Source organism: Dendropsophus ebraccatus, chromosome 5 (assembly GCF_027789765.1).
Source record: "Dendropsophus ebraccatus isolate aDenEbr1 chromosome 5, aDenEbr1.pat, whole genome shotgun sequence".
NCBI lineage: Eukaryota > Metazoa > Chordata > Amphibia > Anura > Hylidae > Dendropsophus > Dendropsophus ebraccatus.
Genome location: NC_091458.1, coordinates 56,451,270 through 56,463,802, shown reverse-complemented (window position 1 = coordinate 56,463,802; position 12,533 = coordinate 56,451,270). Strand labels below are relative to the sequence as shown.

The window sequence follows — 12,533 nt, the reverse complement described above, 5'->3', positions numbered from 1 at the left end:
AGCATAGAAGCTTTATTCCCAATCATTGATATGCCCTATCTATCGCAGTACACATTTCAGATGATTTTCAATCAATTATAAACTGACTTTATGCAAATTCCACTTACTCCTCCATTTCTGTATAGATACTAATCAGCAAATGAGGCATTCCTAATACATGTACAATAACCCTTTCTAGCCCACCTCTCTGCCATCCAACATGTGGTCAAACTGCTGGGTATTTTTACTAAATGAGCAAAAATTGGATCTTGAGAACATGCTCATCTAATAGATCAAATAAAGTGAACATTACTGTCATCCTTAATTGATAAGACTCAGTTTTCCAATAAGAAACTATGCTACTTACCAGTAAGAATTCCTTAAGATGGGTCTCGATGTTCTTATGGTAGAGAGTAAAAAAAGCAGCCGATACTTGAATAATGGCTTTGGCCAGGCAATGAATATTGTTATTATATCCTGCAAAGGTAAGTACAGCTCCGTAAGGTGTATTGTGCTTTGACAGTGATTATAATGTCATCTCTAGTAAGTAGCCTTAACATACAATAGACATGCTTAATTCCTGAGGGGGCGTGGCTTATGCCTTTAGGTTGGCCCATTGTGATAAGAGCGTAGGGCTTAGGCACTGATGATATTACGGAAGCACAGGGCCTACTGTGCCAATGTAGGCCTGGATATACGGCACTGTCCACCAACAATAACATTTTTAAAGCCCACTAAGACAAGAAATCCTTTATACAGAAACATATGAAATGTCAAAATATAAGCTTAAGAATAGTGCTGAGAAATCCTTGCATTAAAAGGGTTGGGCGACAATATCCTTAAATAAGACAACTGCGGACAAACTTTAGATCAAACAGTTGCAAATAAGCTTAGTGGTAACAATTAGAGATGAGCGAACCGGGTTCGGGATAGAGTCGATCCATATCCGAACGTTCGGTATTTGATTAGCGGGGGCTGCTGAACTTGGATAAAGCTGTAAGGTTGTCTGGAAAACATGGATACAGCCAATGACTATATCCATGATTTCCACATAGCCTTAGGGCTTTATCCAACTTCAGCAGCCACCGCTAATCAAATGCCGAAAGTTTGGGTTCGGATCGACCCTTGAGACATTAAATCTTATGGGTACAATATAAACAAGGTGGTAGTGTTACTTTCATCACCATCTGACTTAGGTACTGCACACACACAAGCCTCCAATAAGAATATATATCCATACAAGTCTCCAGGTCTCTGCCAATTTTGACCCTGCTTTCATGGGCTCTACTACCCACAGCTTTCCACCTGTCCCCCATCTGCTAGGTTCTATCACAGTTGCTGGATCTAGCTGCAGCCTCCGCTGGATATGAGCGTAACATTGCTTGCTTGCTCCATTCAGGCCAGACTACAGTCTCAGCAGACTCCACCAGATTTAACCCCTCAGGCCCTGTGTCCCACCTCACTTCTCTTACCCATGACACCTGTACGATGTGAAGCCTCTCCAGCCTTGAGTCCTCCGCCACTTCTCCCGATGAGCAAGACTACTCATTTTCCACCAACGCAACTGCAATGGGGCCCGGGCCCTGGCAGAGTGTGGCTTGCCTCCATGGTACCAGCTGCAATGCTGACAGTTGACCTCCCCAGCAGCATCCCAGATTGGCTCATTGTCTGTGAGAGGCTCTGACACACATAACCCGCTAGACTGTAGGATTCATGGGGCTCATACCATTTCTTCTATGGGGCCCCATGAATCCTAGTTACGCCCCAGCTCAAGGATACATCCTTAGTCCTTGTACAGCAAAAGGTTCTCTTTCATTACAGGCATATTAATAATTTAGGACAGTTTACTAACTGAGTTGAGAATCATCCTTACCATCATTTCGAATGTTGTAAACGGAAAGGAGATCATTAGCAAGAAGTGGGAGAGAGACGGCTATAAACACTTGAAGAAGACAGGCTAACTTGTATTCTTCCTCCAACGAAGAGCTTTCTGTTAAATAAAGAAGGTATATGAAATTGTTGGGGCACAATATCTTTTCTTATAAAGAAAACTAAAAGTAAACCTAAAAAGAAATGAAGGCAGTATATCTTTACATGATGTGGTAAAAAATAATGAAATGTCCTCCCCCATTCAGGTAAAGTAAGCAATCACATAATGCTTTTTTTGTTTGTTGTTCAGGTTGAGGAGATTGTCCAGTTTGGACAAACCTTTTCCCAGTACATGAGCATCTTTCTCCCATTTAAAACAAAAATGAAATGAATGTTTTATCTATAAATGTGTCTTTCCTAATTTTTTTTTTTATTATGGCTCAGTATATCCCATTATGTGTGAAACAAGATGACCAGCATAGAAAAAACATGATTTTGCAACCAATCAGATTCCACCTTTCATTTTTATAAGAATCTGTGAGGAAGGAAACGTGGAATCTGCCAATTCTACTTTACACCAGTTTGATAAATCTCCCCCTTAGTGCTTCTGATATGAATTGCATCCTGCAAAGGGATTTACTAGAATGTCTTGATATTCATGAAAAATTGGCATCCGTGGCTAAATTCAAAGAAACAACGGCCGCTGTTATTATATATTTATATATTTGTTATTAAACGGCGGTTGTCCAATGAAAATGGGCATCATTTTCATAGTATGCGAACACAATGTCTTTTTTGCTATTTCATTTCTTTTTAATGACCATCATTTTATGGTCGTTGAAAAAAAAATAAATTATGGCTGTGTTTTGGAACCAACATGACAGCTGAACAAAAAAGGCCACAAAACAGTAAAAAAGAACATAGCCTTAGTGTGATAACATCCTAAAGGCAGTTTACAAACTTGAACTAAACTCACAAGAAAACAAATTCTTTTACATGGAAAACAAGACACAATCAGTTTTGGAAAGTGTTAGACGAAAAAAGAAAAGAAAATTCAAAATAATGAGCATTAATTGCTGCTCTAGGCGCCTGCTAAGTAGGCATAGTGATGGACACTATGCATGTAATCACGCTGCAGCCTTTCCCTCGGCCCTTTAGGCTTGATTGACACCCTGTATGCTTTATTAGTCATGTTTGCATTATGTGTCCTAATGTTGATTGCTTTTTTTTTTTTTTCTTTCTTTCATATATGGGATTCTTCACCAATTTCTGTCATAGAAAATAGATGCATCTATTATTAGTTTGTACAGGGTACTGTGATTGTAAATATCATAGTTTTACATACCTCCCAACCGTCACGGATTTCGCGGGACAGTCCCGTTTTCGGGGTGCTGTCCCGCGGTCCCGGAACGGCCCCCAGTGTCCCGCATTATATGTGGCCCCAGCGGAAAAAACAATAAATCAGTAACTCACCTGTCCTCCGGTCCCAGCAGCTCCACTCCCGGCAGAGCGCGCACTCCCATCATCCTCCGGGGCGGGCAGCGGGGTACAGAGACACTGACTGTGCCGGAAGTGACCTGCAGCCTCTGTCATGAATCACTTCCGGTACAGTCAGTGTCTCTGTACCCCGCTGCCCGCCCCGGAGGATGACGGGAGTGCGCGCTCTGCCGGGAGAGAAGCTGCTGGGACCGGAGGACAGGTGAGTTACTGGTTTATTGTTTTTTCCGCTGGGGCCACACAAATGGGGGGTATTGGCTACTCTGTGGGGCACTATATGGGGGATTGGCTACTATGTGGGGCATATATGGGGGCATTGGCTACTATGTGGGGCATATATGGAGGATTGGCTACTATGTGGACACTATATGGGGGATTGGCTACTATATGGGGCATATATGGGGGCATTGGCTACTATGTGGGCACTCTATGGGGGTTTGGCTACTATGTGGGGCACTATAAGGGGGGATTGGCTACTATGTGGGCATATATGGGGGATTGGCTACTATGTGGGGCACTATATGGGGGACTGGATAATATGTGGGGCACTATATGGGGGCATTGGCTACTATGTGGGGCACTATATGGGGATTGGCTACTATGTGGGGCACTATATGAGGGGATTGGCTACTATGTGGGGCACTATATGGGGGATTGGCTACTATGTGGGGCACTATATGGGGATTGGCTACTATGTGGGCACTATATGGGGGGATTGGCTACTATGTGGGGTACTATATGGAGATTGGCTACTATGTGGGGCACTATATGGGGGCATTGGCTACTATGTGGGGCACTATATGGGGGCATTGGCTACTATGTGGGGCACTATATGGGGGCATTGGCTACTATGTGGGGCACTATATGGGGGCATAGGCTACTATGTGGGGCTCTATATGGGGGCATTGGGTACTATGTGGGGCACTATGTGGGGGATTCGATTCTATGTGGGGCACTATATGGGGGCACTATATGGGGGCATTGGATACTATGTGGGGCACTATAATGGGGGATTGGATACTATATAGGGCATTTTGGGCGGGATTGGATACTGTATAGGGCACTATTCAGTCAGCAGCATGTGGTGACTGTAGGGGAGTGGCTATGGAGGGTTGCTATGGGGGCGTGGCTATGGAGGGTTGCTATGGGGGCGTGGCTATGGAGGGTTGCTATGGGGGCGTGGCTATGGAGGGTCGCTATGGGGGCGTGGCTATGGGGACCGCGGCGCACATGTCCCTCTTTGCTCTTTGCAAAAGTTGGGAGGTATGGTTTTACTTTTCAAGGCAAATGCTGCAAATGTGTTTATATCAGTATTTTACATGCAGAAGAAAAAGGAGGATATCATGGAAGGTGCTGCATGCGGGTCTAAGAAGAATGAAGATTTATTTGCACTGAACGATGCGTTTCAAGATCGGAACTCTCTCTTACCTGCACTTACCTAAGGAAGACATTGTTCCAATCTTGAAATGCAATGATCCAGCGAGACTTCTCTGCCTGGCAAGGATCAGAGACAGCAGCAATGGGTATCCATCTACAGAAGGATCGCTAAGCTAAACCGGACTGTATACCTTTGAGCTAATACAGGTGTTTTGCCTTCGGTACAACTGTCCTTCTTTCACGATTTTACAACAATATATATCTTGCACATGAGCGCTTTCCCCTCATATTCTTGTATATCAGTATTTTGACCTATAGATATATATCACAATATCATCTTTGTCATTGCTTGCAGGCTTTCCAAATTATTCCATAAAAATGTTGGCCAAGTTCTCAAGAAATAGTTGGCAACCCTGCTGATGATGTACATACACAAGACACCAATTTCTGCATATCATGTATACACCATAATAACATTATGTGATTAGTGTTTACATAGACTGTCTTATAATTACCTGTTTTCATGTTTGACAGAGCTGCAACAAGGCTGGGATCAACATCACATGCGATACCCGCTGAGGCTGCCAACTCGAATATACTGAGGGTGACCTGGGAGAGAGAATGGACCATTTTACTGACCTATAAATGACATTTTATGCTTTATTGTCTCCCTGTTTAATAAAACTGTAATAATAATTCCAAAGTCAAAAACGAATAAATAAACCAAATTACGCAAATGCCCTTCCCCAGGAGGCTGTGAACTAATTGCCTGGTGGTAACCGCTGCAAACAGCTGGGGATGGAAAATCACACTGTGCCATTGTTTTTGCTCAAACATATAATAGGCTGGAATAACACGAGACTCAGTAAAACAGGTCAGTCTTTATGTGCCACATGGGGTTATTTTTTTTCCTCCTGCCTAGTGGAAAATTAGTTCATTACTATTAACTGCCAGCCCACATTCAATTACCCATTAATTCCTTACGACTGTGCACTTGTTCCTTAGTCCCTAAAGCAGCGATGCTGCAGAACTATGCCCATAAAGGACAATATAATGGAAAATAAGTGGGCTTTTCCGAGCAAGTAGTTATTTTATGTTCTGTATTATGTAAAAGCATTTTGCTTTGTTTTACAAGTAGGATCTAAAACCAAAGTGACTATATGGTTTCATAGACATAAGAAAATGTGGGGGAAGCATCATCACATGACTCATTCTGAAATAGCTCAGGCAGCTGCTATGGGGCCCGCCGCATCAGGGGGTCCCGTGGCCTACACCTGCAATACACTGGGCCCCTTGAGCCATCATAATTTAGAGTACCCAGTCGTCGAGCGGCCTCCTTGTGCTATAAATGTCCTCATGACAAGAACTTGCAGGTAAAGGTTATGACTACACATGACTGGTTTGTGGTCAGTTTGGGGGGGGGGGGGCAATCAACAATTTGCTATGGTGCCCAGCTATTTCTAAGTTATGCCCCAGGCAGGGGCGTAGCGAGGATTCACCGGGCCCCATAGCAAAACTTTTTAGGGGGCCCTCCTCCCCTACGCACAAAACAAAGCACTGCGCCTATAACATTGGGTCAGTTACACACTGCAGTACTTAAGGGGTTAAGCAGAAGGACAGAAGGACACACGCTCTTACCTTCTCCCCTGGGCCCACCTCCTGCACGGGCCCCATAGCAATTGCCTACCCTGCCTCTATGGTAGCTACGCCACTGGCCCCAGGTAGGCAAATACAGTCCAAGTCATGAGCGAAACCTGTTTCTCTCGGCCAGAGATTGGAGCTTAAGGAAAAACACGAAGGTCTTGGAATTGCCTAGTCAAAGCCATTCACTCTAACTGAGAATCTATGGCATGACTCGAAGACTTCTGGAGACCAATACAAGGTCCAACCATCTTAAGAACTTAGACGGAAGGACAAAGTTTAGATGTGCTACACTAAAAGAGATGTGTGTAAGAAGTTCTGACTTTAAGGTGGAGAATATTCATGCACATTTATTAAAGTGCTCTGTTTACTGTCTTCTAGCTCTTAAAATATGTTGTACAGTATCCATTTACCTTTTATACCTACCTGTAAAACAGTGTTAAAGAAAAAAAAAAGCTTAAGACAGGTCAGATATGGATTTAACTGATCAAACTTCCTACTTTAAACTATACAAGCAACACTTCTCATGCTGGGGTTCACCCTAGGTTTGTCACTAGATGACTGATACATTATATAGTTTCGTTGATTTTTTTTCAGTAGTTACTACTCCATGTCAAAAGAGACTTCACTCAGCTCCAGAAGGAAGCTTGTTGATATGTCTTGTCAGTTATTACTTAATACTCTCCCTATAAACTTCAGAAAAAAAGCTGCCAGTGCACATCTTCACTAGGGAACTTCTCCTCAAAGAAGATCAGCATAAGGCAAGACAAGCTGTTTAGTATTCCTTCAAACTCTAGACCTTGACAAGACATGTCTGCTATCTCTTAGTCATGTCAAGTTCTCTCTCTCAGTGCAACGCATCGCTAGGCAGCACGCAGCATGGTATCACACAATGCAGACTCTACAGACAAAATCCGTATGATTCTGCTGCCAAAAGACAAAGGTCCGGAACACTACAGCTGGACGTTCGGTTCTTTCCTCTGCGGATAGTATAAAATGTTGTTTTATAGCCACCGATTTGGCAAGCACCACTTCATGCCTGCTGTAATTAAAGAATGGGGTACGATATAAAGTCAAATGGTGGTCTCTGTTGGGGCCTGTGTAAATATGGAATTCATACAAGTTCTAATGAGCTATGTGTGTGCAAAACAAAAGTCAATGTGACTCTAAAATAAAGTCACATCGAAATAAAGAGTCAAGGAGACTTTTCCTAAATCTGTATTCTCATGGTGTCTGACTGTTTTTCCATTATCTCTTTACATCTTCAGATTACTCGCTGGAATAATTTTGCATGACATTATTTTTAACACATTGCAGTGTCATCTTATAACTATTTGTTGATAACGTCGAGATCAGTTGTTACTGGGATAATGCTCCTCATCCACATAACACTTGTGATCATGTAGAAGAATGCATTGACCTTGGATAATAAGTTTCCTAAAATGTCATTCTGTATACGAAAGGAAATACAAATGTCTGTAGCTGGTAAAAATGAATAGGTACTCAAAGTCTCAATCACTTGGTATAATGGAGACAGACATAGTGTAAACTGCATCACTGTTTAAAAATGGCACTGTATCAGTTGATTTAAAACATGGCAGATAATCATATAGTGTGCCTTGGTTTAAGAGTAACTTGGATTGAGACAGTTTTGCAAGAAGAGCTCACAGTTTTTCTAAATTGTAACTTGGTTTAAGAGCATTGCTTTGATATAAGAGCTCCCTGTACTGGACGGATAGGCAGGTGGGGAGGGGCATGGTCTGCATAGTGGGTTCTACAGCACTGTACTCTGACCCAGAAAGTCTTCCTCACCTTCCAAATAGCAGATCCACTTCAGGCTGGGGCTTGCATCAGGAGACAGGACTGTCTTCATTGCTGTAACCTCTCTTTCCCCTGACAGAGTGCTGCATTTATGTGCCCACATCTGGCCCGCTCATTCCTTCATGCTCCCTGCAGTCTCTGACAGCCCGTGTTCCTGCTATTATGTGCCTGCACTTACACTCAGCCATTCACACTGCTGCTATAATTTGCATGCTCTCACTCTCAGCTATACACACTGTTGCATTAATGTGCCTGCACTTACACTCAGTTATACACACTGCTGTTATAATGTGCCTGCACTCATACTCAGTTATACACACTGCTGTTATAATGTGCCTGCAATTACACTACTTTATAGAAAAGTTTGTCACTGTCCTGTACAGCTCTGTGATTCTCACTTCCTGATTGGTCTATGCTGAACACATCTCTTTCCTCATCCCTGTCATGTGACCACACAGACCTCTGACCGCAGCCCTGCTTCTCTATTCTAGCCTGTTGTACTACGCTACTGCATTATGGAAATCTGCATCTCCATTCTGTATCTACAAATTGCTGCTGTTTTTTTTCAGGTGTATGCACTTACTATATATTATACTCCACATTCTGATTGCTATACTGTACAGTGACTTATAAATAGAGATGAGCGAACCGGTTCGGCCGGTATGGGATCCGGTTCGGATTTTCCCAAAAATCCGAGTCCGATCGGATTCAGATTTTTGGAAATCCGCTCCGATTTTTTTATTTTTTTTCCCTGCCATTCTAGAAAGCAGGAAGTGTTCCAGGCGGGAAAAGCGCTTTCCCATGATGCCCGGAACACATCCAATCAGCAGGGTTCTTGTACTAGCCCACCCCCTGTGCTTTAAAAGGAGTGGTCACATGACTGCACCACGCAGTGTGTAGAGAGAGAGGGAAGAAGCAAGCTGCTGTTGTTGTGTAATACAGACTACTGAGAAGATATTGTGAGAAAGGAAAGATTAGGAAAGCGGAGAGGAGAAACATCTAGTGATTGAGAGAGAAATATAGAGAGGGCGAAAGATAGATAGATTAGGCATAGGACAGCAAAGGGTGCACGGAACCAAAACGTGCAGTACAGATATATCTGAAGTCCTATACTTCTCATAGTGTGTATATCACATCCATCTTATCCTGAGAGACTAAAATACCTGGTGCAGGTGTAAGCATTTTATCTTTAAAAAAGTGCTATATATATATATATATATATATATATATATACACACACACACACACAATTTCTATACTTGAACCCTTCTGATCGAAAGTGTGTATATCACATCCCATCCGTCTTATCCTGAGAGACAAAAATACCTGGTTCAGGTGTATAGCATTATATCTTTAAAAAAGTGCTATATATATATATATATATATATATATATATATATATATATATATAGACAATTTCTATACTTGTCCTATATATTACAAGTCCTATATATACAGTATATACAAGTCCTATATATTACAGAAAATACTGTTCTCATCTACCAAGTGTAGAAATCATAATTTGAATATAAAGTCATGGCACAGCGGCAGCAGGAAACCTCACAAAGCGTTTCAGGCAGAGGGCAGGGCAGAGAGCCTGGCTCAAGGAGGAGAAGAGGAAGTAGTGCAGGGAGAGGGTCGGTGGCAGGCCTGAGCTTCCTTTGTTACACCAGGGTCATGTCTACACGTCTAATTCCACAGTGCTGGAGTGGCTGGCTCACACTTCGACGTCCACAAAAATGAGTAGTGAGACAGCCAGCCAGGTATCTGTGGGTACCTTGGGCACGACCCTGACTTGGCACGGGCACGCAGCAATTCCCCCACGTCCTCCATCTGACATCCTCAGCAACATCCCGCTAACTTTTGACCCGCCGCCTGCAAGGGAACTGTTGGCGTCTATGAGCAGCGAACTGCTCTTTGATGAAGATGATCATGTGGGGGATGAGACAGGGGACAATCAAGTGCAGGGCATAGCTGTGTCTGAGGCAATATCAGAGCAGGCCCATGTTAGGCCTGGCAGGAGAGCAGTAGGCAGTAGACGAAAGAGGGCTGGGCAGGAGCCCGATGAGGATGATAGCATCATTCTGGAACAGGATGATGCTACATCGGATGTTACATGGGATCCACGGCAGGATTTTGCTTATTTGACGGATTCGTCAACCGGGAATCTGTCCGCCAGCAGGCCCGCCATAACTAAAAAGCAGACAGGCAGCAGTAGTCAACTAACAAGTCGGAAGCGTAGCCGGAACAAGCAGATGACCACTGGGGAACCCTCCTCCACTGCAGGTCCTAGTATTGTCAGCGCCTGCCCATCCTCGCAACCTGTCTGTACTAGACTCTACACCTCGCCTGTCTGGCAGTTTTCTAAAAAGTGGCCGGAGGATACCTATGTGGTCATCTGTCGCCTGTGCAACAGGCGCATTTAAAGAAGAAAGAGTTGCTATCATGGCACCAGCGCCATCGCTGCCCATATGAAGCGCCACCACCTTTACGCCTGGGAGAAACGGGGAGAAAGTGGGTCACAGCAGGCCCAGGCAGACCCGCGGTCAACAGCAGCAGGAAGCAGCAGTAGTCAGGGGGGCCTTTCACAGAGTCAGACCTCCTCTGTGGACGGGAGTGTGGCTTCACTCCCTTCTTCGGCTGGTGGCCCCTGTGTTGCTGTAGGCAGCCTGGCATCATGGAGTCCCTATACCGGAGGCAGGCATATGCACCCAGCAATCCCGAAGCAGTCAAGCTGAACGCCCACCTGGCCAAGTTGCTGGTGCTCCAGGCTCTGCCGTTTAAAGTTGTCGACTTGGCACCTTTCCGTGAACTGATGTCGTGTGCGGAGCCACGGTTGTAGGTGCCGAGTCGACACTACTTTTCCAACACAGCTATCCCGGCCATGTACAGCTATGTTTGCGAAAAGGTTGCTGACTCACTGAGCTATTCAGTGTTCCTCCCTTGTACCACTTGGGTGTAGCATGGAGGTGTCACGCTGTGCTGCATCTAGCCTGCCTGGGTGAAAGGAGACACACAGGGGAAGAGCTGCACCGCCTGCTTGAGACGGAAATTCTCTCGTCGCTGACTCCACGTTATCTTAAAGTTGGGATGGTGGTGAGTGACAATGGGAGCAACATTCTCTCCCCGCTGCGTCGAGGAGGTATGAGGCCCGCCCCATGTATGGAACATGTTTTAAACCTAATAGTTACACACTTTCTAAAGCCTTCATCCCCTTTACTGACTGTGCTGTCAATGGCTCGAAAGCTGTGTAACATTTTCAGCCATTCAAGTCGCTCTCACCACATCCTCCTCAACCTGCAGCGGAGGAATGGTCTTCCCAACCATCGTCTCATTTGCGATGTAGCCACGCGGTGGAACTCCACCCTCCACATGCTGGACCGTCTCTATGAGCAGAGGAAGGCCTTGACTGATTTCCTCTTGATACAGGCGGACACGGCGACTCCCCTGTGTAACCTGGAGCTCGGCCAGTGGCAGCTCATGTGTGACACCTGCCGCTTGCTACAACCCTTTGAGGAGGCCACCTTTCTGGTCAGTGGGCAAGACACAGGACTGAGCGCCATCATACCCATGCTTCATGTACTGGAGCTGATGTTGACGCGACTCAGTGGCGAGGGGGAAGAGGTCTTGCCACTGTCGCAGCCTGGGTCGCTGGTGGAAGGCTTGGCGGAAGAGGAGGGAGAGGAAGTTGAGGAGGAGGACCTGAACGCACAGGAACTTTTAGGGGAGACGGGTGGAGGAGAAGGAGATGAGCCTTCCTGCCATACCAGATGGGGGCCAGAGGAGGATATGCAGGGCTATGAGAAGGATGAGGAGGATGGAGGCAGTACCCATTGGCAGTATGCTGTGGAGACAGAGGCGGGGACTCCTTCCCACTCCCTGGTGGAAATGGCTAAGCGCATGTTGATATGCTTTCGGGCTGACCCACGCTTGCAAAGGATTCGTCAACGGGACGACTTCTGGCTGGCCACACTACTGGACCCACGGTATCGCAACAAGCTGTGTGAATTCATTCACCCTTCCCAATGGGAGGAAAAAATGAATTATTATAGAGAGCTGGGTGCACAGTTAGTGGCAGCCTTTGGAACACGGCACTCTCATTCACGCCATTCCCACCAGGGCCTTACCAGCAGCACTGCCTCCTCCACATCCTTCTTTAGCAGCTGGGGTGGCATGAGCAGCGGCACCAGTCTAAGCCTGATGTCCATGATGCACGCTTTCATGCAGCCACAGGCCGGGGTAACAGGAGCACCCACACAGCAGCAGGACATGGTGGCACACCTCAAACAGCGACGTCCCTGAACCCCCGGACTACTGGGTGGGAAAATTAGATGTCTGGCCATCCATGT

At 45.3% G+C, this 12,533-nt stretch overlaps 1 protein-coding gene across 2 annotated transcripts in view; it reads right to left on the bottom strand.

Annotated features, from left to right (window-relative positions):
* The window catches only part of NCKAP1L (NCK associated protein 1 like), a 116,081-nt gene that overhangs the window by 24,058 nt on the left and 79,490 nt on the right, over positions 1–12,533 (bottom strand). For both annotated transcript variants that reach the window (XM_069970248.1, XM_069970249.1), the window contains exons 27-29: positions 5,238–5,331; positions 1,853–1,969; positions 347–456 (exon numbers count right to left, since the gene is read on the bottom strand). In XM_069970248.1, the coding sequence (XP_069826349.1) occupies positions 347–456; positions 1,853–1,969; positions 5,238–5,331 (321 nt within the window). The remainder of the gene's footprint in view (positions 1–346; positions 457–1,852; positions 1,970–5,237; positions 5,332–12,533) is intronic.